A 27,647-nucleotide genomic window follows, 5' to 3' on the forward strand; every position below is an offset into this window, starting at 1 on the left:
ATTTTCTTCTATCCTTTTTGTAAGGAAGCTTCTAAAATGTCACCAATCAATAAAGGACTCCTGACAGCTGCATTTTCCAATCTTCTTTTCTTGTTAAGATTTTGGAGTTTTTATTCCTGAATGCATCCAATTCTCCATTTGGGCATTTATGTCCCTCTTCTACTTACCCCTTCTATGAGCTGAACGAGAGGAATTACTGAATTCTGCTATTTCACTATAAAGTTTTTGATCACTCTTCTGTAATTCCCCTATAAGGCTCCCATCATCCTATTTGAGCAAAGACCAAAAAATTGTGGTCCCTACTCTCTAAGCCGTATCTCAAAATATGAAGAACCAACATGATTAAAAGCGGATTCACACAGCATCAGAATAGTGATAAATTAAGCACCCGAAGAAACAAAGATCCATTCTGCCTGGTCTCATCCATTCCTTCAAGAGAATATTTACTGAGCTAACTATATATACAATGAGGATGCTGGGAAAGAAAGACAACCAAAGTGATAGGCCCTGACCTTAAGGAGCCATCAGCATAGCTCTAGGACTTCATACACAAAGCAATGCCGAGGTCAGAAGCTAGGCAGCAGTGTGCAACTGTAATGACCTGTAAAAAGACCAACCAGACATTTCCATTTCTTCTGGATGCTTAATGTCCCAATTCCATATCACTTCAAACCAGTCTGTCTCTCTGAGGACATATGCAGCATATTTAGGAATGAGAACAAGGTATCAGCAAGATTTAATTTATTCCTTTCTCAAGTTTCTCCTCCCACGGTCTTTGCCCACCCTAACTGGCACCGCTTGCTTACTGAGCTTCACTCCCCCTCACACAACCACAGAGCCCCACAATATGCACAGCTGTGGCAAGAAGCCAGCATGTACTTAAAAGCAACAGCAATTCACATCTGACAGCATTTCCTCAATTCTGGACTTCAGACTGTAAGTTGACAGGCCTAATTTTTGAGGCTGAAAAGGTTCTTGGTGTGTATACAGTAACAAAAAAATTCAATTAATTTGCCAGATTACTTCTGCTTTAATTGGGCATCTGGGTAAGAATTCCTAAATGAAAAGGTAATGCTGTTGACAAGCCCTGCATGAGCTTATTTGCAGTGCTGAGCATGGCTTCTTCATCAGCATATTCTCTTAGTGTGTAGACTGTTGGGGAGACAGTTTACTAATAATTGCCATTTTGTGACGATATATGAATTGTTCCAATAAGCCATTTTCCCAGGAGTGTGGTAGGAAAAAATTAAAAGCAATTTGTTGGGAATGAATCTTAGGCTTTTGGAACTGCCTCCAAATTAAAAGGTGATCATGCCTAAATGTTCAACGTTTAGATAACAGAGCTGTTTTACCCAAAGCAAGTTTAGAGTCTTAGACTCTTAGTACTAGGATGTCACAGGCAAGAAGACTTAGGAAGATGGTGTGAGGCATCGTTTAAAAAAAAAAAAAAAAATCAACCTCAGGAGGAAAATTACTGCAACTGTATACTGAAGCATATACCACAGAACTATTTTTAAGACTATCTCATGCTTGCATTTTCAGTAGCTGCAATAGTCCTAGTGCTGTTTTACAGAACTTTCTGCAATAATGGAAATGTTCTACTTGTGGGCTCTCCAAATATGGCTGCTACCAGGCACATGTGGCAACAGCACTAGAACTGTGGCTGGTGTGAGGAGGAACTTAATTTTAGTTTTATTTCACTTTCTTATTTAAACTTAACCAGCCACATGCAGCCACCGGTTATTGTACTAGACATCACAGAGTTGGGAGAGATTCACTCAGGAAAATGCTGCTCTGAACCCCTAAGTTCCCCAACTGGTTTGCCCTGAGAAGCAAAGCCAGGTGGAGCTGGCCCTCACAGCAGGTCCCCCCCACTGGCAAAGCCATTCCGATTTCAGGGTTTCTTCTGCAAGCTACTTCTCTTCATTAACGTCTTTCTCCCATCGCCACCCTAACACATCTCACCCTTCAGGTCCTCTCTTGCCAACAGGCTCTTTCAGAAAGGCCTCCTTTCTCTGTCGCTGCTCGGTAGAATCCCATAAATGTTTATGATGATCACACTAGTCATTTCTTGCTGGAAGTTCTGGTGTAGTAGGCATGCGCCTTAATAAATAACGTTAACTCCTTCACTGCTGCCTCACCATGTATGCCTGGAAACTCACCGCGAGCTTAGAGGCCAGCTCCTGCTGGCTGTTAACATCTGCAATCCCAAGAAAGCTCTACCTCCCAGGCCTGATATCCGGGTCTCTTTTCAAAGGTTTTCAGAGTGCTTTTCAGCAGAACATGTTTTTAAGCCCACGTATTTAAAGTAGCATCTCAAAGAGAAGACAGGCCAGACTAAAAGCCAAAACTTGCCCTGCCCCAATATCCAACATCCCTATAACATATACTTTGTTGAGAAATGTCCTAGAAGTTCTAACTTAGGCTTCCAGACTTGAGTGCCTATTTTAATTCCTCTGCAACGATATTTTGTAAGTTATAGTTTTCTAAAAGGAAAAGAGTGGATGGTCTGGATAATGGGCTTCATTTTGGAATCACAAATACACAAATAGATGTGAACGTACTTCTACACTACAAGGCATGCTTCTACTTGAAAATGAACAGGCATTTATCTTGTAGATCAGCTTATAACCACACAGGTCTCATTCTTTGCTAGTCTGGACTAGAGAATGCGCTTAACAGGTTCATCTGTGAAAATGCAGAAGTTAATTTAACTTCCTCCTATGTGCTACACTGCTCAAAAAAGTACCCAGCAATCACCCAAAATAAGACTCGGAGCTGATTCACTCAAACATTTAAAATGCAAAGGAACTGATAAGTGAGGCTGAAGAGAAGAAGCAAGTTAGCTTAAAATATAAGTAACTGCAGCCCCTGGCAGGAAACAGTAGCTCTTGCTTACTGTAAGCCTCACTTCAAGGAAAGCCATGCTTTACTTTACAGATAAAACCTGTGACCTTACAAAAGAGATAGGAGACACAATATATTCAATTTAAGCAGTGAGCTAGAAGCACTTTTCTTAATGCCTCCAAGCCACAAGTTCATTAGGAGCACTTAGAATTTCCCCTCCACCAATCCTCACCCGGCCACTTACTTTCCTATCCCTAGTTCCCAACCCAGTTCACCAGCAATTGGGCACTTATTTCCTCAACTGTGCAACCAAGAGGTGAGGCCCCAGCCTCAGGATGCGGGAAACGAGGCAGAGGGACTGGCTACAGGCGACCGAAAATCAGAAGCTAAAACCAGATCCCTGGCTCACGTTTTAAATATTAAAAAAAGCAAAGAAGCTTTGGAGGAGGAGGAGGAGGAGGAGGTGGAGGAGGAGAAGGAGGTTGTTTTCCACCGATGCCTGCGTTTCCCAGAGAAGGATGCCTTGGAAATATGTGCTAAGGCTACCTTTAAAAAGGCCACTGGTAAATTAAAAAAAAAAATAAATAAATAAATAAAATAAAAAAAGGTTATCTGAGAACTTTATAGACTTTGGATGCCTCTGAGTGTGTACCTGGGCCGGGATTACCACTCAAGAAATCACAGGCCAGGGGTCTTGTATAAGAGTTTAAAAGATAAATGGGTGGGGAGAGGAGTATTAGAACCTCAGAAGAGAGATAAGGGAGGGGTGCGGATGGGGAGCCTATCTGCTCCGCTTGAGAAATATGTAACAAAATGGCCAGTGTGTCTTATGTCTTACAGTAAGGTTCGGGGAAGGGAAACTAGAGAAGTCGCGTTTTTCCGGCTGCAAGCCTGGGTCTGCTTTCTGCTCCTTTAGACGAAGAGGTGGGGGGGTGGGGGTGGGGGTGGGGCCGGGGAGCGAGGAGGCCGGCGGGGATCTGGGCCTGCACCTTCTGCCCTCCTCCAGTCCCGGGAATTCCTGGCAACTCCTTCCAGCCCAACCCCAAACGGGCTTTCTCGGGGTTCAGAACAATGACGCGGGGTGCAGAGGGAGGGGGCCTGCTCGCTCCAGAAGGCGACGGGGTCCTCGGCCGCAGCTGCCCGCACGTCCCACAGGTCGCCTGCCCTCCGGCACGCGCGCCCCGGTGCCCCGCCGCTTCCGCATCCCTCCTCCGAGCCGCTCCCCACGCATCTCGGCCCCTCGCCCCGCCGCGCCCAGTCGCCTCCCACGATCACCCCGCCGGGGCCGGGGCCGGACCCGCACCCGCGCCCAGCCGGGCCTCCGCCCTCGTCCCTCCGAGCGACCCCGCGGACCAGCCGGGGGTCCCCGCCGCCGCCGCCGCCCCCGCCGCCCACCGGCCCCGGGCGCGCGCTCACCCGGCGGCCGCGTTCTCGAACTTGAGCGCGAGCGTCTCCTCGATGATGCGGTTGTTCACCTCCAGCAGGATCATGGCGGCGGCTGCCCCGGGCAGGGAGGGAGAAACAAGGGAGGGTGAGGGTGGGTGAAAGGGAGGCAAGGACGGAGGGAGCGGCCCCGCTGCCCCCGGAGGAGGGGGGGTGGGTGGGGTAGGAGGTCAGGGGGAGAGGGGACCGGGGCCGGGGCAGGCGCGCGCTCGCCCTCCTACGCGCGGGCTGCGGAGACACCCACCCACCCGACCGACCTGGCCCCCGAAGCCTGAACCCGCCTGCCGAGCCGCCGCCGCCGCCGCCGCCGCCACTGCCGCCTCACCGACAAGCCCGGTCCCCGCCCAGCCCCCGGCTCCAGCCGGCCACTTCCGCTCTCACACCCACTTCCGCTCGCTGCCCGGACGCGCGGCCCCGCGGCGCCATTTCCGCTTCGACCCCTCGCGCACGCGCACGCAGGGGCGCCGCGGAGGCTGGGCTGGCGCATGCGCGACCCCCCCCCCCGTCATCCCCCGTCATCCCCCGGTCCCCGCCCCCGCCTCGCTTGGGGCTCGGATGCCCGCGGCTCTGTCCTGCCCCTCCCTCCCGCTCGTCCCGGAGGCCCAGCTCCACCCTTCCGGTCCTGTCAGGTCAGGGACGCGGTGAGTGTCGCCCGCGTCGTCTCCCGGCCGGCTCGTGGCTCTCAGCCCGTCGCTGTGCCCCTCGTGCGGCGGGCACCGTCGCGAATCCATGGGCTCGCGCTCTGTGCTGGGGGTGCAGCGACGGAGGGCACGGAGGAGGGCACGGACGTCCCGCCCTCGTGGAGTCGACGGCCTGGTCGAGGGAGCGTGACCGACTAACCCTCAGTTCAGAGCTACACACAGTTAGACGGGCAGTGAGGAGCCCCCCGGGAGAATGGGCCTCCCTGGGTTCCTCACGCCTGCATCTCTGTGCCTGGGGGCTGCGCGTGGGTGCCACGCACGTGGTCGCTGGCTTCGACACCCTCCCCCTCCGTTGCACACGTGCATACTTCCCGCGTGCAGGGTCTGCGCCTTCTGCGTGTGCGCCTTGCCCTGTGCTTTCCTCCAACAGGGGGAATCTTAACAGACTCCGTGGAGTCTCTCCTACACGCGTGGACTCATTTTCTGCTATGTACTCTTGGGGGCGGGAGAGGGAGAAACCAAAAAATTGAGCAAAAACTAGCCCCTGTCATCAAGGCCCAGACAGCTCTTTGTTGTTGTTGTTGTTTTTAATTAACATTTTTAAACATTTAGAATCCAAAGTGATTTTATTATTTGTTTGTTTTGGGGGGAGAGAGAGTGCCTGGGCACGGAGGGGCAGGGGCAGAGGGAGAGTGAGAAGCAGATTCCCCCGCTTGAGTGGGGAGCCAGATACTGGGGGATGGATCCCAGGACCCTGACATCACAACCTGAGACGAAGGGCAGCCGCTCAACTGACTGGACCACCCAGGCGCCCCACCAGGCAGCTCTATAAAACAAGTTTCTTACGTGCTAATACTTCAGCATTGGTGTTTATCGAACTAAAATAATGCACAAACGCGGTGTGAAAATGTATAGGTAAACGAAAAGTCTCGTAATGAAAAAAAAAAAAAAAAAAGCAGTTCCCTGGCCTACTTTGTAAATGCAGTATCTTCAACTCTTACATATCCTGATTCCATCCATAAATCAAAATAAATGCTTGTACTGTTAATTCTTGATTTGTTCATTTTAAGCATTATCCTTTGACTTCCTGCCCTGATAGATAAGAACCTGATAGATAACCACTCAGGCTCAGTTGGTTAATCTTCTGCCTTCGCTCAGGTTGTGATCCCGTGGTCCTGAGATGGAGCCCCCCATCAGGGATCCCTGCTTGGTGGGGAGCCTGCTTCTCCCTCTCCCTCTGCCTGCCACTCCCCCTGCTTGTGCTCTCTTTCTCTGTCAAGTAAATAAAATCTTTTAAAAAAAACAGAAGAACATGGTCTTTCACTTCTGCCCTTGCCCTCTGCAAAGTTATGTAATAATTTTTGGTGAAACCAATAATAAGCACTTAAATTATTATGTATGCAAATATCGTTCACTGATGAGCCCTGAAGTCCACTACAACCATGCCTTCTAACTTATACAACCCTTTATTTTCCTTAGACCTGATTATTGCCTTTTTTCTCTCTTACTTGTCAATTTTGTATATTATCTACAGTTGCCTGCCTATCCCCTCTTCAGGTGCTCTAAGACTCTGTCAAAATCTAGCAATATTTCCAATATACTCAAATACATAAGTTCCACTTTTTCTCTAGAGTATTTGTCCCAGAGTGCCTCCTTTCTCTTATTTCAATCTGGATTGACTGCTCTCAAGACTTACTGTACACTTGTCATTCTGGGGTTTTCCTTCACTGCTGTTCTGGGCTGTTTTGCCCATTTCCTGGATCCCAGGTTTTCCTTTCTTGGTTTACGTGTTTTGCTAAAGCATCTTCTCCAGTAACTTCCTAAGGAAGGAACTTAAGAGATATGTTGTTGGAATCTGCATATTTGAAAATATCTTTATTTATTTTTTAAGTAATCACTACGTCCAAAGTGTGACTCTTACTTAACTCAGGACCCCAAGATCAAGAGTCATGTGCTCTACTGACTGAGCCAGCCAGGTGTCCCCATATTTGAAAATATCTTTATTCTAACACCTTAATTGTAGTTGGACTGTGTTAAGAAGAAACCCAAATTGGTGTTACTTAGGCCAGTTCACCAACCTGGGGCTTAATACCTAACCGAATTATGCTTTCAACCTTCCCCAGAAATGTAGTCTTAAACATTAGTCAGGAATTTTCTGGTGGGAGTCGGGAAGAATGCTTTGAATCCCAGCTGACTTCTGCTTAATCTCACTATTAGCCCATTGCCTTCCTGCTGCCTTCCATGGGTTAAAGTCTATAGAAAATGAATCTTTGGTGGTAGTAATGGAGGAAGGGGTGGAAGTAGGGTGAGTGGGGTGGGAAAGGCAACAATCCTTTACTAGTGGATTTAGAAGGCTAAAGACTTTTGATATGGCTTTTCTTCCTATTTTCTTTATCTTGCTTTTGGTTTATTTAAATTTATGACTAATAGGATCTATGTCTTTGTACTACCACCCACTTTTCTTGAATCTTAACATATTATAATTAAACTTACTTCAGAGGTTTAAAAAAAATAAGTGTAGTGGAAACTTCCCTTGAATCCAACCAGATTCCTTTCCTTTCACCCCTTTTCCTCAACACTTAGGGCCTAGAGGTGGTATTAGCTTGTCTGCTGTTAGTCCTGGCTTACTGCACTCTCTTGTGGTTCCTATACATCCATGCTTTGCTTTTTTCTTAAGATTTTATTTATTTATGAGAGAGAGAGAGAGAGAGAGAGAGAGAGAAAGAGAATGAGCAGGGTGAGGAGCAGAGGGAGAAGAAGCAAGCTCCCTGCTGAATAGGAAGCCCAATGTGGGGCTTGATCCCAGGACCCTGAGATCATGACCCGAGCAGAAGGCAGATGCTTACCTGAATGAGCCACCCAGGTGCCCCACATGTACGCTTTGTAAATAGCCTTTTGTAAACAGCCCCTCTTCTTAAGTCTCCTGTCTATTCTTTGTAGGATCAAGATTAGTACAGGTTGGGGAGTGATATCATAGAAGATAGTGAAGTCAGGAAACTCCAGGAATTGGTCCTTTCACTGAAACAATTACTGAGGTGGCAAGAGCTGTCAGAGTAAATTATTTGTAACTGTGGAGTCTAGTTAAACACTTGCAGCATCTAGGGAAATCTTTAATGAATAAAAATGCTGGTGGCTTTTGGTGAGTCTTAATGTTTCACATAGCAGCCACCATCCCTCACCCCCAAAGCAAGTAATCATGTGGATGGCCTTCCACATCTCTGGTGTGACTCGCTGAATCAAGAGTGTGGGCAATAGGGACCTGTCCTCCAAAAATTCAGGTTTCTGTGTTTTGGTCTGCTTGGCAGTTTGCTAATGGATGTGCACAGAGGCTGATCATTGTTTCAACTTCAATAGGCTGGGCAGAAGTGATTTCCCCATGGTATCAATTAAGAATCTTTAAAGAAACAGAACGTCCATTTTTTTTTCCTTTCCTTTTCTGGATTCATGCATTCATGAAAATCTCTGTCAGGTCACTGGATGACTAAAGAGATAATAAACTGAGGCTTCAGTAACTAAAGACTATTTAGTCTTTGCAAAAAATAGTGTGAGAAAAGCATGAAATAAACAGATGACTGCAACCTTCATCATACAATAATAACAATCCCTATGTGTGAGAGGATCTGATCCATAGTTACCACTTTAACATTCAAAATGCCAATTCTCACACAAAATTGCAAAGAAACAGTAAAATATGGCCTATTCACAGTAAAGAAGAAGAAGAAGGAGAAATTGATAGAAACAATCCCTGAGGAAACCCAGACATTAGACTTACTAGAAAAATATTTTTTTTTCTAGAAAAATATTTAAATAAACTCTCTTAAACATACCTAAAAAAGCTGAAGGAAGCCATGGACAAAAACCTAAAAGAAACGAGGTGAATGATATATGAATAAATATATAATATAAATAAAGAGATAAAAATTATAAATAGGAACCAAATAGAAATTCTGGACCTGAAAAGCACAAGAGGAGTTTATCAGAATAGTTGATAGGCAGAAGGAAGAATCAGCAAACTTAAAGATAGAGCACATTAAAATTACCTAGTTTGAGGAGCAGAAAGCAAAGAGAATAAAGAATAATGAACAGAACCTGAAGGACATATGGGACACCATCAACAATATCAGCATACACATTATGAGAACCCCAGAAGCAAAAGAGAAAAGGGGGGGGATATTTGAGGAAATAATGGTGATAAACTTTATACATTTGTTGAATATTATGAATATACACCAGCTGGTAAGCTCAAAAAACTCAAAGTATGATAAATGCAGAGATCAACACTATAGTACATTATAACCAAGCTGTTGAGAACTAAAAACAGAAAATCTTGAAAGTAGCAAGAGAGAAGTGGTTCATCATTTACAAGGGATCCTCAATTAGATTTAATGCTAATTTTTCATCTGAAAACAGAGGTCAGAAGGCAGTGGAATGATCTCTTTAAAGTGCTGAAGGAAAAAAAAAAAACTATCAACCAAGAATTCCATATCCAGAAAAACTATCCTTAAAAAGTGAAGAAGAAATTAAGACATTCCCAGATAAACAAAAACTAATGAAATTCATTGTTGGTAGACCTGCCATACAAGAAATGCCATCAAGAGAACTTCAGGCTGAAACAAAAGGGCACTAGATTGTAACCTGAAGTATTATGAAGAAATAAAGATTATTGGTAAAGGTAACCACACAGATAAACATAAAAGCTAGTATTATTGTATTTTTTAATGTAACTCCTCTTTGTATTTCCGATATGATTTAAAAGCCAAATGTAGAAAATAATTCTAAATCTATGTTAACAAACACACAATGTATGAAGATGTCACTTGTGACAATGACAAAATAAAGAGGAGATGGAGCTGGATAGAAGCAGAGTAAATGTATGCTATTGAAGTAAATTGATATCAATTCAAACTAGATTTTATTTATTTATTTATTTATTTTAAGAGACATAGAGAAAGAGAGGTAGGGAGGGAGAGAGAGAGAGAGAGAGGGAGAGAGAGAGAGAGAGAGAATCTTAAGCAGGCTCCAAGCCCAGCATGAAGCCAGCCAGGGGGCTTGATCTACCCTGATTATCATGAGCTGAGCCAAAATCAAGAGTCAAATGCTTAACTGACTGAGCTGCCCAGGTGCTCCTCAAACTAGATTTTAAAAATAAATTTAGGAGGTGCCTGGGTGGTGCAATTGGTTAAATGATTGACTCTTGGTTTGGGCTCAGGTCATGATCTCATGGTCATGGGATTGAGCCCCACATTGAATTCTATGCTCAGTGCAGAGTCTGCTTGAGATTCTCTCTCCTTTTTTCCTGTTCTTATCCTGCTCATTTTCATGCTCTGTCTCTTAAATAAGTGAATAAATATTTTTTTAATTAAGTCTTTATTTTTTAAGATTTTACTTATTTGTGAGAGACACACACACAGAGAGGCAGAGATGCAGGCAGAGGGAGAAGCAGGCTCCACGCAGGGAGCCCAATGTGGGACTGGATCCCAGGTCCCCAGGATCATGCCCTGGGCTGAAGGTGGTGCTAAACCACTAAGCCACGGGGGCTGCCCAAATAAGTGAATAAATCTTAAAAATAAAAATAGGGGTGCCTGGGTGGCTCAGTCGTTTACGTGTCTACCTTTAGTTCAGGTCATGATCTTGGAGTCCTGGGATCAAGCCCCAAGTCAGGCTCCCTGCTCAGTGGAGAGACTACTTCTTCCTCTCCCTCTGCCCCTCCCCACAGTTTGTGTTCTTTCTTTCTGTCTCATATAAATAAATAAATAAATAAATAAATAAATAAATAAATAAATAATAAATAAAATATCTTTTAAAAAATCATAAATTTAGGATGTCAATTGATAAGCAAGATAATAACTGGAAAAATGTATGGAAAAGGAAACAAATAAGGAATTAAAGTTCCTTCAGTACAACAAGTATTGTATTTCTGGGATAAATCTCACTAGGTAATGGTATGTACGAGAAGTACAGTAGAATAATCAAACAAAAGGAGGCAGTGTTGGAGGAAATAAAAAAGATAACATATAGAGGAAACAATACATTGTAGAAGTAAGTCTTTATCAGTAATCATTTAAAATGTAAATAGAAGAAATCCACTTTATTAAAGGACAAAGATTGGTAAAATGAATTTAAAAACCATGATCTAACCATATGTTGCTTACAAGAGACTCATTTTAGATCCAAAGCACAAAAAGACTGAAAGTGAAAGGATAGAAATAGATACTCCATGTGAATACTAACCAAAAGAGATCTGGGGTGGTTCTATGAATATCAGAAAAGTAGATTTTTAAAAAAAGATTTTATTTATTTATTCATGAGAGACAGAGAGAGAGAGAGAGAGAGGCAGAGGGAGAAGCAGGCTCCACACAGGGAGCCTGATGTGGAACTCCAGGATCACACCCTGGGCGGAAAGCAGGCGCTAAACCTGCTGAGCCACACAGGCATCCCAGAAAAGTAGATTTTAAGTTAAAAGTTGTTAATAGGAGGAACACCTGGGTAGCTCAGTGGTTGAGCATCTGCCTTCAGCTCAGAATGTGATCCTGGGTCCGGGGATCGAGTCCCATATTGGGCTCCCTGCGAGGAGTCTGCTTCTCCTTCTGTCTATGTCTCTGCCTCCCTCTCTGTGTCTCTCATAAATAAATAAATAATCTTTTTAAAAAAAGTTGTTACAAGAGATAAAGAAGGACATTATATAGAGATAGATAAAAGGGTCAATTTATAAAGATGATATAACAATTATAAGCATATATGCAGCAGACAATAGGCAGCCCCTCCCAAATACCTGAAGCAAATATTGACAGAATTGAAGAAAGGAATAGACTATCTACAATAATAGTTAGAAATTGACTTTAGTATCCCACTTTCAACAATGGATTGAACATCTAGACAGAAGATCAATAGGGAAATAGAAGACTTGAGGAACACTATAAACCAACTAAATCTGGCACACATATACAGAACACCCCCCTCTACAACAGGAGAATATACATTCTTCTTGACTTTACATGGAACATTCTCCAGGACAGACCATATGTTAGGCCATAGAAAAATCTTAATACATTTTAAAAGATCAGAATCATACAAAAGATTTTCTCTAATCACTAGGGAATGAAGCCAAAAATCAATAACAGATGGAAAACTGGAAAATTCACAAATGAACAGAAATTGAACAACACACTCCTTAACAATGAATACATCAAGAAGAAGTCACTAAGGAAATTAGAAAATACTTTGAGATGCATAAAAACAAAAAACACAATATACCAAAATAGGTGGAATGCAGTGAAAGCAGTGCTCAGGGGGAAATTTATAATTGCAAGTGCCTCATTAAAAAAGAAGAAAGAAAAAAATAAAAAAGAAGAAAGATCTCAGATCAACACCCTAACTTTATACTTTAAGGCACTAGAAAAAGAAGAGCAAACTAAACCTAAAGCTGGCAAAAGGAAGGAAATGACAAAGACTGGAGTATATGGGCACCTGGGTGGCACAGTCAATTGCATGTCCAACTCTTGGTTTCGGCTTGGCTCAGGTCATTATCTTAGGGTCATGGCATGAAGACCCGCATTGGATTCTGCATTCAGTGCAGAGTCTGCCTGAGACTCTTTCTCCCTTTCCCTGTGCCTCTCTTCACTCTCTCTAAAATAAATAAATAAATCTTCAAAAAAGATTGGAGCATAGAGAATAGAAAACAATAAAGAGAAACAATGAAACCAGAAGAAAAATAATAAAATTGATGAACTTTTTAGCTTAACTAAGATAAAAAAGAGGATGCAAATTACTAAAACCAGAAATGAAAATGGGGACCATACAGAAATTAAAAGGATTTGGGAGATTATTATGAATAATTGTTTGCCAAAAAATTACATAATGTAGACAAAATGAACAAATTCTCAGAGACACACAAATTACCAAAAATTACTCAAGAACCAGTAAAAAATATCAATAGACTTATAACAAGTAAAGATTGAATTAGCAATAAAAAACCTCCCGGGACACCTGGGTTGCTCATTTATTTATTTATTTATTTATTTATTTTTTTTATGGGTTGCTCATTTAGTTAAGCATCCAACTCTTGATCTCAGCTCAGGTCTTGATCTCAAGGTTGTGAGACCCAACATGGAGCCTACTTAAAAGAAAGGAAAACAAAACAAAACACCTCTGAAGAAAGAAAAGGCTTTTATTTATTTATTTATAAATTGAGATGTAATTTACATACGGTGTTATTATTAGTTTCACATATACAATATAATGATTCAATAATTACTCGGTGCTCACCATGGTAAGTTGTAATCACCATCTGTCACCAAACAATGTTATTACCATCTTAGTGACTGTATTCCTTATGCTGGACTTTGAATTTTTCCTGGACTTATTTATTTTGTAACTGGAAGTTTGTATCTCTTAATCCCCTTTATCTATTTTACTCATCCCCCACCCATCTCTCCTCTGGGAGAAAAGGCTTTTAAAAGAATTTAAAGAATTAATACCAACCATACTCAAACTCTTCCAAGAAACAGAAGAGGAAGGATAACTTCCTACACATTCTTTGAAGCCAGCATTTCCCTGATACAAACCCATACCAAGATGCCACAAGAAATGCAAACTGTAGAGCGATATCTCTTATGAATATAGATACAAAGATCCTCAGCAAAATCCTAGCAAACCAAATCCAACAGCACATTGAAAGGATTATATACCATGACCTAGTGAGATTTATCCCAGAAATACAACAATGGTTCAACATAAGAAAATCAATCAAGGTAATAACCACATGAACAGAATGAAAGAAAAGAAAAAAGAACATCTCAATTGATGCAGAAAAGGCGTTTGACAAAATTCAGCATCCTTTCATGATAAAAATACTCAGAAAAGTAGGAATAGAAGGGAGTTTCCTTAACATGGTAATGGACATTTATGAAAAATCCCACAACTAATAATATCCTTGATGGTGAAAGATTGAAGCTTTCTGCCTCTGATTGGGAACAAGACAAAGATGTCTGCTTTCACCATTGCTATTCAACATTGTACTGGAAGCTGTAGCCATGGCAATCAGACAATAGGAATAAATAAAAGGCATCAAAATTAGAAATCAAGAATTAAGCTATCTCTTTCAAACATGATTCTATATAAAGAAAATCCCATTGAATCCACACACACAAAATGCTAGAGGCAATAAATGAATTCAGCAGACTTTTAGGGAACAAAATCAATTCACAAAAATCAGTTGAGTTTCTATACACCAACAACGAACAATCTAGAAAAGAAATGAAGAAAACAACTCCATTTCAATAGCACCTAAAATAATAAATTATCTAGGAATATGTATAACCAAGGAGATAAAAGACTCAGACGCTGAAAACTACAAAACATGACTAAAAGAATTGAAGAAGACTTAAATCAATGGGAAGATTCCATGGTCATGAATTGGAAGACTGAATATTGTTAAGATGACAGTATTCCCCGAAGCAATCCACAGGTTCAATGCACTCCCTCTCACAATTCTAGTGGCTTTTTTTTCCCCAGAAATGGAAAAGCCAATTTTCAAGTTTATAGGGAACTGCAAGCAGCCCTAGAGAGCGAGAACAACATTTAAAAGAGAAAAAAAATCAGAGAACTCACACTTCCTAATTGCAAAACCTACTACAAATCTACAGCAATAAAACCAGTGTGGGACTGGCATAAAGATAGATATATGCAGACCAATGGAATAGAACTGAAAGTCCAAGCAATAAGCCCGACGTTTATGGCCAGTTGATTTTTGGCAAGAGCGTCAAGACCATTCACTGGGGGGAGGGGGGAAATGAGAGTCTCTCTTTAAACAAATAGTGCTGGAACAACTGATTGACCACAGGCAAAAGAATGAAGTTGTACCTTACCTCATTCCAGATACAAAAGTTAATTCAGTGTGTATCAGCAAACCTAAATAAAAATGCCTAGATATAAAACTGTTAGAAGAAAACATAGGGGGATGCCTGGGTGGCTCAGCGGTTGAGCATCTGCCTTTGGCTCAGGTTGTGATCCTGGGCCCCTGGAATCGAGTCCTGCATCAGACTCCCCAGAGGGAGCCTGCTTCTCCCTCTGCCTGTGTCTCTGCCTCTCTCTGTGTGTGTCTCTCATCAATCAATAAATAAAATCTTAAAAAAAAGAAGAAAACATAGAGGCAAAATCTTCATCACCTTGGACTTGACAATGGATACTTAGACGTGACACTAAAGCAGAAGCAACAAAAGGAAAAGCAGATGAACTGTTCTTTCAAAATTAAAAACTTGTAATAGATGAATGCGAGCTGTACCTCCAAACCTGAGATGAGTCAGCTGGGAGCTGTCATTAAGTACAGTCAGCTGAAAGTCTGAATATGAATAATGTAATGGGTTGTGCTATTTACAGGAAATTAATGATTTATTTTATTTAAATTTTATGTGGTTTAATGTGCGTCCCAAAAAGTTATCTGCTTTGGAAAAGCACATGTATCGAACTTTCCATTTTGGCATAAGAAGAGAGGCATACCGCTTTTATTAATAGACAATTTCTCCTCCTGTCTGCTGAATAAATAAATGCTGAGCTGAAGGAATGCCAAGTTACTTGCTTGCCGGGATGCTCTCATGCATTGGCTCAGTTCTGAGAGGAGGGGCAATTGTGACAGGGGAGGTCAGGAGGCTATTCTCTTTGTCTGTTAGGAGATGATGACAGTTTGCTCTGGGTGGAGTAGTGGAGAAGGAGAGAATCGAATGTTTTTGAGAATTACTTCAGTGAAGAAATCCAAAAGTTCTGGCGATGGATTGGAGAGATGCTGCATTAATTTTCTATATTGAGTAACAAATCACCACAAACTTAGCAACTAAACAACACTCATTTATTATCTCATGGTTTCCACGGGGCAGGAGTCCAAGCATAGCTTGGTGGGGTCCTCTGCTCAGGCCCTTAGCAGACTTCAGTTAGGTGCTGGCTGGGCCTGTGGTCTCGCCAGAAGATCAACTGGGAGAAGATCTACTTCCACACTGCCTCAGGTGTTTGGAAGAATTCATCTCCTTGCAATTTGTGGCACTGAGATCTCTTTTCTTTCTGGCTGTCAGGGGGATCCCCCACAGTTCCTTGACAAATATGACAGCTTACTTCTTGAAAGCTAGCAGGAGAGTCTCTCTCATTTCAACCCACGGGATGGAGTCTTATATAACATAATCCTGGGCCTGGCATCCTGTCACTCTGTCACCCTTGCAATATAACACAACCTAAACAAGGTGCTGACATCTACCACCTTGGCCATATTCTACTGATTAGAAGCAAGTCACAGGTTCTGCCTCAAGGGGAAGGAGTTATATAAAAGCATGACTCAGTGGAGGAGGGGAATCACCTTAGAGTGTGTCTTCCACAGGGAAGATAAGGGATAGCAAAGTGCTGGCTCTAGAGTTCAGATTTCTGTTGAGCAGGTGGGATATTGCCATTTACAGAGATAGAAAACATGGAGGAGCATGTTGGTTGAGGGAAGATCTTGAGTTCAGTTGTGGACAAGTTAAGCTGCTCAAGGGCATGAACCGTGCCTAGACTGTTCTTCACTCTTTTTTTTTTTTTCACTCTTTATTCTGTACCTACGGTAGTTCCCAACACATAGTAAGTGCTCAAGACAATGAATGAATGAATGAGATCTGTGAGAAATCCTAGTGGAGACAGTGACGAGGCCAGTGTCTCCTAGAGGTCACTGGTGTTTGTACAGTGATTAGCGCTTTGCCTTGGATGGAACAACCTGGGAAAGAGGATGGTGGGGGGGAGCAAGGATCTCAGGACTGGGTGCTGGGAGTCCCCAAACTGAAAAGTCAGGCTGAAACGGAAACACTGGCAAAGGCTACCAAGAAAAGTAGACACAAGAGTGTGGTGCTGAATGCTATGGAGAAGTTGAGACAGGACTGGGGGGTCCCTGGGGAGAACTGGTTTTGGTGGAGTGGTGGGGCTCAGCAGTCAACCCCATGGACTGAGGCATGTTCAGGAAGTGAGGCAGGGGAGGGCAAGCAGGCAATTCTTTGTAGAAGTTTGGCCATAGGAGGGAGGGATTGAGTGATAACTGGAGGGAGATGCACCCACTATTGAGATCATCCAGGTACTGACATCAAGAGAGGGCAGCCCAAGGCAGGTGCTGGGGCACGCAGGACTAGATGGACCTCTTGGTCAGGGGGAGAGAGAGTACCTTCTCTGCCTGTCTCATGGTCTCGCTTTTATACCCTTTTATACTGCTTTCTCGATCATGTTTTTTTTTTTTTTAAAGATTTATTTATTTATTTATTTATTTATTTATTTATTTATTTATTTATTTATTTATGATAGACACACACACACACACACACAGAGAGAGAGAGGCAGAGACACAGGCAGAGGGAGAAGCAGGCTCCATGCTGGGAGCCCGATGTGGGACTTGATCCCGGGACTCCAGGATTGCGCCCTGGACCAAAGGCAGGTGCCAAACCGCTGAGCTACCCAGGGATCCCCTCGATCATGTTTTTATTACAGTGAAGCTAATGTAGTTCTTTAAGAATATTAAGAATGGAAAATATGCTCAAGGAGCCTCTTTCCTCTCCCCTTCTCTCCCTCTGTCCCCTTCCTTCTTTCTCATCTCCAATAATTCTGTCTAGATTTGCTCCCTCTCTCCTTCCCTCCCTCTTTCTTTCCATCCTTTCATTAGCATGGAAGAGCCTTGAGTTGTTCTCATTGCCGACAAGTAGGTTTCAAGAAAGAAGGAGAAATTGAAGATAAAGAGAGAGAAGATACTTGATTGCGTGAGACTAGCCAGAAAGCAGCAGGGAGATGGATTTTAGGGCACAAGATTGGCCTTGGGGTGGCCAAGGGACAGCAGCTCCACTGTGGCAGGAGGAAAGGAGGAAGGTATCGTGTGGGCCCAGGAGTGTGCTGGTCTGGAGTCAGCAAGTAGAGGGGGGTTCCCAGAACTCAGGGCCCATTTTCTTTTGTGTCCACCTTAGTCCCTGAGACACCACCTTTCACATAATAAACTAACAATACTTGTTGAATGAAAGAATATGTGCCGAAACACTTTAAAGGACAGCATACATAGCACATTTTTTCCTTGATTTTTCAACATGGAGTCCTTATTGACTTTAGTTATCATGAATGTAGCACATGGTCCTTGTAAAAAAAAAATTTAATACTGTAGAAAATTTCCCTTGAAATTCTACCCCACAGAGATAACCATTGTTCATGGTGAGCAGCTACCTTACCAATGGGTTACATATTAAACAAAAGACAATATATGGAATTGTGAGAGCTGTTTCTCTCACTTTCACATAATATCCTTTATGTCAATATGTAAAGATCGTCCTTATCTTTCGTAACACCTGTCTGGTCTCTTGTTCTCCATAACACCTCCTAGCCTCATACATTTTTTTTAACAAAAACCCTTTGATTAGCATTTTAGGTTGTTTCCATTTTTTTCAATACAATGACCGTTCTCGTTCATACCTCTTTGCACACCTGCACCATTATTTTCTTAGAATAAATTTCCAGAAGAGGGAAACACATGTGTACATTTAAAATTTTGATATCTCTCTCTAAATTGCCCTCCAGAAGGCTCTGCCAATTTGAGCTTTCATTAACAGCTACAGGTGCCTGTTTCCCCACACTCTTGCTAACAACTGGCTTATAAATCTTTTAATCCTGTTAATCAAAGTGAAAAGTGACATCTCATTTTAATTTGCTTATCTGCAATTGCTAGTGAGATAGAACATCTTGAACAGGAGTTTTGGCCATTTGCATATCTTTTATGGAGTGCTTCTTAATGCCTTTTACTCATTTTCTATTGGGCTTGTAATGTTCTTATTCTAAATAATCCATAGTTTAATAATACTGCTTTTTCTCTATCTGTTGCAAATGTTTTTTTCCATTTTGTTATTTATCTTTTAGCTATGCCATTGGTTTGCTTTGCGATATAGAAAATTTCTCCATCTTTCCTGTCATTTTATTTTTTACTTTTTTCTTTTTTCAGTAGGCTCCACACCCAACATGGAGATTGAACTCATGACCCTGAGATCAATAGTTGCATGCTCTACTGACAAAGCCAATCAGGTGCCTCTCCATTTTATTTTACTTATTTTATTTTTTAATGTAGTTGAAGTACTCCTAAGAAAGCTGATAATCACATTAAAATTATTTAAAAATTCTAAAATAAATATTTTTTTCTGTTACTTTGTAGTTAAACTTTTTCATTAAAATTTTATCCATTTTTTAAAAAAAGATTCTGTTTATTTACTTGAAAGAGAGAGAGAGAATGAGCGTAGTGGGGAGGAGCAGAGGGAGAGAGAGAGAGAGAGAGAGAGAAAGAGAAAGAAGCAGACTCCCTGCTGAGCAGGAAGCCTGCCCCAATGAGGGGCTGGATCGCAGGACCCTGAGGTCATGACCTGAACTGAAGGCAGATGCTTAACCAACTGAGCCACCCAAGTGCCCCAAATTTTATCCTTTTCTGCTTATTTTTTAAATTAGATGGACAATATATGATTATATTCTAGTCACTTTCTTTTTTGTTTATTAATTAATTAATTTATTTCTAATCACTTTCTTAGAAGTAATAATGGTTATCTGATTAAGATTTGTCCTTTCAAAATCCTTTAATGCATTTACATTCATATACTCATGTGGACATATACACACATATTTAACATAGTGTCATTCTATATGTGTGATTTATAACCTGCTCTTTCATTGAACAATAGTTAAGTATTTCCTTATTAGTACCGATAGATTGCCTTTTCTAGCTGCTGCACGATAGTCACTTGTATGAATGCACTGTAAGATGTGGTTTAATTCTTTCATATTTAAATCTTTAATCCATCTGAATTTCATGGTTATACATATGTGACTGAAGTGAATGAGGGATATAATTTAATTTTTTCCGCAATAAATTTCCAGCTATCCTAATACCATACATTGAATAACCCATATTTCCTTTACTGTCTTGAAATGTTGCTTACAACTGAATGAATGCTAGACTGATGATGTTGGGAGGTAGACACAGCAAAGTCTTCAGGAACATGGGAAGGAGCTTCCTGCTTATGCTGGAGCAGTAGTACCAGCTAGCCTGCTGTTCCTAATTCTTTCCCCCACTCCCCCACCCCGTGTAGCTTGCTCTGCACAGGCGTAGAAAAGGACTGACCAATATTCCCTAATTGTTTTATCCTCAGGTACATGGAAATTCTAGTTTTGCAATAAGGCCTTTCTCCTCCTCCTTCTTCTTTTTTTCCCTCTTTCTCCTCCTCCTCCCTCCCTGCTCTTCCCCTTCTTCTTCTTCTCCTCCTCCTCCTCCCTCTCCCTCTTCCTTCCTCCCCCCTTCTTCTCCTTCTTCATCCTTTATAAGTCTGTGATGAACTGCCTATTAGCTTCATCTCCCCTGAATTCTTGAGGTGTGTATGGTTTTATGCGCCATGTGGCTCAGGAGAAGACCCTGATCACTAACATTCCCTCCTGGGAATCTGGAACAGGAATATCAGAGACAGAGACAGAGCTGGTTTTGCTTTTGCAAAGTGCTCCAGTGGTAAAAATGAGATGATTTGGAGTGGCTTGCGGTGACTCAGTTTTAATTTAATTAAAAATTAAAAATTATTATTTTTTACTTACATTTACCAGTTTCTTATAATGGATATAAGTGAACAGCCAGGTAGACAGGAAGGTCTGGAAGGGTCCTGAGTGCAGCAACTTCTCGGTGGAGTTGGAATGCACCACCCTCATGGTGGATGGATGTGTTTGCCAATTTGGAAACTTGTTTTAATTTTAATTATTACATACATATATATATTTAAAGATTTTATTTATTTATTCATGAGAGACACAGAGAGAGAGAGGCAGAGGAAAAGCAGGTGCCCTGCAAGGAGCCCGATGCGGGACTCGATCCCCGACCCTGGGATCAAGCCCTGACCCGAAGGCAGACACTCAACCACTGAGCCACCCAGGCATCCCTTACATATATATTTTAACAGGTATTGGAAAAAGATAAAATTCACACATGAGAGTCACAAGGCTAAAGTCAGTATTTAAGTTACTTTGATAAAAGTTAATCAATGTATTTATTTTTTAAAGTATTTTATTTATTTATTTGGCAGAGAGAGAGAGAGAGAGAAAATGCACACAAGCAAGGGGAGTGACAGGCAAGGGAGATGGAGAGGGAGAAACAGGTGCTCTGCTGAGCAGGGAGCCCTATGTGGGGCTTGATCCCAGGACCCTAAGATTGTGACCTTAACCATGGGCAGACACTCAACCAACTGAGCTACCCAGGCACTCCAAAGTTAATCAATTTAAAGAAGAACATAGCACTTGAGTAGACATGGTACAAATGCTGCAGACATTTTGAGGCTGATTGCAGTTCGCAAAATCCCAAATTAGATGATAGTCTAATCACTCAATTAGTCAAGGGTGCCCTCCGCTGCAAGTAACAAGAACCAAACTCATAATAGCTTAAACACATAGTGGTATTTTTGTCGTTGTTATTTTACCCATAATGTCCTTTAGTGTTGGTTTGGGAGCTCAATGCAGTCCAGTCCAAGTGTAAACCGCCTTTTTGTGATTCTTCTGATCTTTTCTTCATGGTCCCATGATGGCTGTCGTAGCTCTAGCTCTCACAGCCAAACAGAAGAAAAAGGAAGAGGTGGCACCAGGCAGCATCTTTCCCTTCTGCCAGGAAAAGCAAGAGCTTTCCTAGAGTTCCTAGCAGTCTTCTCCTTGAGTGTCATTTGCCAGAACCACATACTGGGCCCAGCTAGGTGTAAAGAAGGCCGGGAACATGGACAATAGCTCAGCATAGTTGCCTGTGACCACCTTTGTCAAGCTGAGCTCCTCATAGTGAGGAAGGAAGGACAGGTAGTGGGTCAGACAGGTGCTGTGTCTGCCATGTAGGAGTGCATGGACCTGCAGAGATGGGAGGCCAGATGGCCCCAGAGAGAATGCCACGGTGAGGAATAAAGTCAGGCTTTCAGCTCCAATGCCTAAATGACAAACTGTACTTCATTTCCTGCTCTTGTGAGCTGGTGAGATTGCCTGTTGTATCACTTCCATAAACTCTCCTTTGACCTGAGCTGGTGGGATTGGGGTTCTATTATTCCTTAGAGCCTTGAGTGGATTGTTTGACAAGTCTTAATATATGTTTCCTCATTTGTTCCTTAGAGCAGTTGCTTTTATCTTTATTTTATGCAAGAGCCAAAAGGGGCTCTGAGAGGTTAGGTTGTCCACCTTCATGTGACTCTGACCCAGGTTTTCTGGCAACTAATACCTTCTTTATGTCATCTCTGTAGTTTTAGGAGGATCATATATATAAGAGAAGCATTTATTCCGTAAATAGTATCAAGGGCATATGAGAGATGGAGTTTCCTCTGGGGCCTGTCAATGTCACCCATGGGCTCTGTCCCTGGCTTAAGTCAAAAAGCAGGAGGCGGCTTGACTCTGTCATGCATCTGGGTTTTTGGAGACTCGGGGAATGTTTACTTTTCTGCTTGTCTATTTTCAAACTTTATGCCTGTAATTTATTGTTTAACATGGTTGGGAGATGTGAGATATTCAAGCTACGGATTTGTGTGAGAAGCACAAGAGAAAATAAATGCATTTGGGAGCTATTGCTCTACCCTTTCTCACGCCATCATCTCCTTGGGTGACCTTTGCCGGCTGGAGCTCCTACCACCACCCATTCAGTGCCGGCTATCAAGATGGTGATTCATCTGGGTAAGCAGAAGTCATTATCTCCTCTCCCTAAACTTGACCCTTCCTCTGAATTCCCTATCTTGGTAAACGGTACGGCTGTCTACACAGTCATGCCCGGATGTCACTACCCCCACATGCAACTGCTTGCCACATTATTTAAGATTAATCACGCTGGTAATATGCCTCCTCTTCTCTTCCCCCAGTGTATCAGTTCCAACTTTAATCTCCTTTCAGAAGACTGTGGACACCATCTCCTGGACCTCCTGTGTTTTAAACTTGTTAGAAACCTGGGGTGCTTGTTAATTTTACCTAGATTCCCAGGCCCTTCTCCTACACTCTGATTCAGTGTGTCTGGTGTGGGGGCCTGGAATCCATGTGCTTAACAATAATCCTAATCGGTTCTTCCGGACAATGGGCAGCACTGGTCCTGAGCTGGCTTCCCTGCCTCAGGGTGCTCTGTGGTCAGTCTAGCTCACCTCTGCTGGAGAAATAGCTTCCAGAAAATGGGCCCCATAGCTCTTAATCTGCAGCACAAAACCCAAACCTGCCGCATACCAAACAGGGCATGATTTAGCCACCACCTCCCTCTCCAGTCTTAATCTCCTACCTTCCCTGGACTCTAATAGTGAAAGCTGTTTGTCAGATTTGGGGATCCCATTGCTTTTCTTTTTCTTTTAAGATTTATTTATTTTAGGGGCACCTGGGTGGCTCAGTGGTTGAGCGTCTGCCTTTGGCTCAGGGCGTGATCCTGGGTTCCTGGGATTGAGTCCCTCATGGAGCTCCCCATGGGGAGCCTGCTTCTCCCTCTGCCTATATCTCTGCCTCTCTCTCTGTGTCTCTCATGAGTAAATAAATAAAATCTTAAAGAAAGATCTATGTATTTTAGAGAGAGAGAGAGAGAGAGAGAGGAGAGGAAGTGGGAGAGAGGGAGAATCTCAAGTGGACTCCCTGCTGAGTGCAGAACCCGATGCTCAATCTCAGAATCCTGGGACGATGACCTGAGCTGAAATCGAGCCAGACACTTAACTGACTGAGCCACCCAGGCGCCCCCTCAAACTGCTTTTCCTGTGCTGTTTTTCCTGCCTGGACATCCCCTGTAGCTCCGTCCTGGAAAACTCTGATCCATCCTGCGAGACCCAACTCAAGTGTTTCTTCTTCCCTGAAGCTTTCCTTGCCATCCCTGCAACCCAAATGTGTGTTTATTATTACAGTTATCCCATTGAATTCTCCATCACAGAGACTGTGTTTAGCTCATAGGTACAGGTGGCATTTGCTTTTCCTCTGTGAGAAGAAATTTAGAGAATGCCCATAGAGCAGTTTCCAGGAAAAGGTGTTTCCATTCTTTCCTCTGAGTGTAAACTCCAGAGTTTCTTATGTGAAAACCAAACATTCCTCTACCTGTTTACACTTACAAAGTCAGTATATTGAACTGTGTAATAATAGTCAACATGTGTCTGGTGCTGCTGTGTGCTAGAAACTTTGTGCTCACCATTTCACTTCCTCTTACAGATGAGAAAACCGAGGCTCAGTGGTGAATTCATTTGCCCAAGATCACAAAACTGGTAAGCAGTGGGATTGGGGCAATGCTAATTCTACTTTTTCTGGAGATTTCTTTAACAACCTAACACCCATTAGGATGTGCAGTATGTGTCTAGGACAAAACACTGCCATACCTGGGGGTGCAGGAGATGTAAATGAGTGAAGCAGTGTGGCTTGAGGCAATAAGGCGGGGTAGGGAGTGTGGATTACACCCTGCTTAAACGAGTGCCAAGACTGAGTGCCGGCTGACCGCCCTCTCCAACATTCTATTGTGAAAAATTTCAAACATATGGCAAGTTGAAAGGATTTTACAGTATGTGCCTCTATACCTCCTACCTAGATTTTACTGTTAACACTTGACTTGCCTTGTCCTGTATCTATGCATCTAGCCATCCCCGTATTCGTTCATCCATTTTGCTTTTTTGATGTGTTTCAAAGTAAATTGCAGACAGAAGTACACTTCTCTCTAAATATATCAGGTTGTATAGCACTAACTAGAGATCAGTATTTATAATTTTTCTTTTAATGTAAAATTTGCAGGAAACAAAATGCAGAAATCTATAGTGCAAATTCACGAAATTTCGGTAAATATGTGCTCCTGTATCATCCCAACCTCCATCAATGCAGAAAACATTGCCATATCCCTAAAAATCTCAAGTCCCTCCTGTTTGTCTCTGCTTCCGTCCCCACAGAGGTAGCCACTGTTCTTTTTTTTTTTTAATTTTATTTATTTATTCATGAGAGACACACAGAGACAGGCAGAGGGAGAAGCAGGCTCCCTGCAAGGAGCCCGACGTGGGACTCGGTTCCAGGACTCTGGGATCATGCCCTGGGCCGAAGGCAGAGGCTCAACCACTGAGCCACCCAGGCATCCTGGTAGCCACTGTTCTGATTTCTTTCTTCTTTTCTTTTCTTTTCTTTTCTTTTCTTTTCTTTTCTTTTCTTTTCTTTTCTTTTTTTTCTTTTCTTTTCTTTTCTTTCTTTCTTTCTTTCTTTCTTTCTTTCTTTCTTTCTTTCTTTCTTTCTTTCTTTCTTCTTCTTTCCTTCTTTGTTTCTTTCCTTCCTTCTTTTCTATTTCAGAAAACTTTTTGTAACTTGTTTTATTTACAATGCCAATTTTTAAATGTCATTAAACTAAAGTTAACTAGACAATAATCTAGGCAGAAATTGCTCTACCAAAAGAGGGAAAACCCAAAATACCACCTTCTAGAGAGAACCCACAGTTCCATTTTAATTGGAGCAAAGAAAAAGGAAACTTTTGATGATATCGGAAGAAACTGAGCCAGAATGTTTGGAATCTGTACTCAACCGACATCCGCAAGGAGGACCGACAATATTCTGCTGAAATGACTAATTTGCTGCTGCTTTTGTCTACTGTTGGTCTAATACTTACAATTATAAACAGAGCAGTGCAACTAGTCTTTGGAAGCATCCTTAGAGTGTTACAGGGTCAGGCAGGACATTTCACTTTTCACACCACTGCTTCCCTCTGTGTACCTCTTCTTCAGGAAAAGTCATTTTTTAAAAAGATTTTATTTATTTCTCCATGAGAGACAGAGAGAGAGAGGCAGAGACACAGGCAGAGGGAGAAGCAGGGTCCCTGTGGGGAACCCGATGTGGGACTCAATCCCAGGACCCTGGGATCACGGCCTGAGCCGAAGGCAGATGCTCAACCACTGAGTCACCCAGGTGCCCCCAGGAAAAGTCATTTTTTTATATTGACATTTTTATGAATCTTCTCAGGAGTTTTCTCCTTGATTGTATTGGCAGTGGTCTTGTACTTAACATCCAATGAACCTTGGACGTCTAAGTGGTTGGCAGCCAGAATAAGTTCAAAGAGTGTTCCTTGGCCAACTTACAGGAATTCTTGGTCCCAAACAGGGAGATACTCTGTTCACTTTCCTTTGTCCTCATCATCCTCAGGAGGAGGGCGTGGGGGTCATCCTTGTGGTGGGTGCACCACTGAATGACTGTTTTTAATAATGTTGGATTAACGTTTGGTGGAGGAACTGGGTCGTCATCTCATCCCTTATCCATTCCCAAATCTCCTAACGTGGTCCTGATAGCCATAAATTGCTTGACAATTTCAACATCAACTTAAATATCTCTCTGTCAGAACCCTGCCCCTGAATTGGAGGCATCGTGCTTGGTCTCAGGGAGGCTGAAGGCCAGAGGCTGACAAGGACATGGTGGCCAGGACGCCTGGGTGGCTCAGTGGTTGAGCACCTGCCTTTGGCTCAGGTCGTGATCCCAGGGTCCTGGGACTGAGTCCCATATTGGACTCCCCGCAGGGAGCCTGCTTCTCCCTCTGCCCGTGTCTCTGTTTCTGTATCTCTCATGAATAAATAAATAAAATCTTAAAAAAAAAAGAGAACATGGCGACCTCAGCAATGAGAAGAGAAAGGTGGAGATATAAGGCCACTACCTGATTTTTTCTCTCATAGATTATTTTACCTGTTCTAGAACTTCACAAAAGTAGACTCAAACAGTATGTACTGTCATTTGGCTTGAAGTTTTAAAGAGTCATCCATGTTGTTGAGTGTATCAGTAGTTCATTGCTCTGTATTGTTGAGAAGTCCTCCTCTCTATTCCATTGTATGAACAGACCACAGTTCATTCAGCCACCTCCATGTGCGGACAGCTGGACTGTTTGTAGTTCTGGGTCTTATGAATAAAGCTAATAATATTTTGTGTAAATATTTTTGTGAGCATATATTTTCACTTCTCCTGGGTGTATTTCTAGGAGTGAAAGTGCTGGGCTATAGGGTAGGAGTATGTTCACTTTCATAAGAAACTGCCAGACCTTTCACCTGAGTAGTTGTACCTGTTCCCACCAATGATGAATGAGAGTTCTGGTTCCTCCACGGCCTTCATGTACATACTGGTCATTTGTATATCTTTTTTGGTGAAGTTTCCATTTAAAACTTCTTTTTAAAAAAGATTTTGTTTATTCATTTGAGACACAGAGAGAGAGAGAGAGAGCATGAGCAGGGGAGAGGAGTAGAGGGAGAGGGAGAAGCAGACTCCCTACTGAGCAAGAGGCCCGATGCAGAGCTCCATCCCAGGACCCCAGGATCAAGACCTGAGCCTGAAGGCAGACCCTTAACCAACTGAGCCACCCAGGCATCCCTCAAATCTTTTTTTTTTTAAAGATATTATTTGTTCATTTATTTGAGGAGGGAGAGGGGCAGAAGGAGAGGGAGAATTTCTTTTTTTTTAAAAAAGATTTTATTTATGTATTCATGAGAGACCCACAGAGAGAAGCAGAGACACAGGCATAGGGAGAAGCAGGCTCCCTGCAGGGAGCCCAAAATGGGACTTGATCCCAGGACCCAGGACCATGTCCCAAGCCAAAGGCAGACAGTCAACCACTGAGCACCCAGGTGCCCGAGAGGCACCCAGGTGCCTGAGAATTTCAAGCAGACTCTATCCAGGGTGCAGAGCTTGATATGGGGTTTGGTCCCCGGACATGAGATCATCACCTGAGCTGAAACGAAGAGTCAGATG

General features: G+C 42.7%; 1 protein-coding gene and 1 long non-coding RNA gene across 3 annotated transcripts in view; one reads left to right on the forward strand and one right to left on the reverse strand.

The window, feature by feature from the left end:
• Positions 1 to 4,707, reverse strand: part of ARPC2 (actin related protein 2/3 complex subunit 2) — a 29,467-nt gene extending 24,760 nt beyond the window's left edge. The window contains exons 1-2 of the mRNA XM_072742961.1: positions 4,548 to 4,707; positions 4,264 to 4,345 (exon numbers count right to left, since the gene is read on the reverse strand). Of these exons, the coding sequence (XP_072599062.1) occupies positions 4,264 to 4,337 (74 nt within the window). The 5' untranslated portion in view covers positions 4,338 to 4,345; positions 4,548 to 4,707. The remainder of the gene's footprint in view (positions 1 to 4,263; positions 4,346 to 4,547) is intronic.
• A 118-nt stretch (positions 4,708 to 4,825) lies between these two features.
• Positions 4,826 to 27,647, forward strand: part of LOC140596010 (uncharacterized) — a 31,007-nt gene continuing 8,185 nt past the window's right edge. The window contains exons 1-3 of one of the 2 annotated variants that reach the window (XR_011998032.1): positions 4,826 to 4,931; positions 18,907 to 18,986; positions 22,450 to 24,163. This is a non-coding gene — a long non-coding RNA (uncharacterized lncRNA). Of the gene's footprint in view, positions 4,932 to 18,906; positions 18,987 to 19,087; positions 24,164 to 27,647 lie in introns of those variants that run through there. The other variant, XR_011998033.1, reaches the window with a different exon arrangement.

Source organism: Vulpes vulpes, chromosome 16 (genome assembly GCF_048418805.1).
Source record: "Vulpes vulpes isolate BD-2025 chromosome 16, VulVul3, whole genome shotgun sequence".
In the NCBI taxonomy this organism is placed as follows: Eukaryota; Metazoa; Chordata; class Mammalia; order Carnivora; family Canidae; genus Vulpes; species Vulpes vulpes.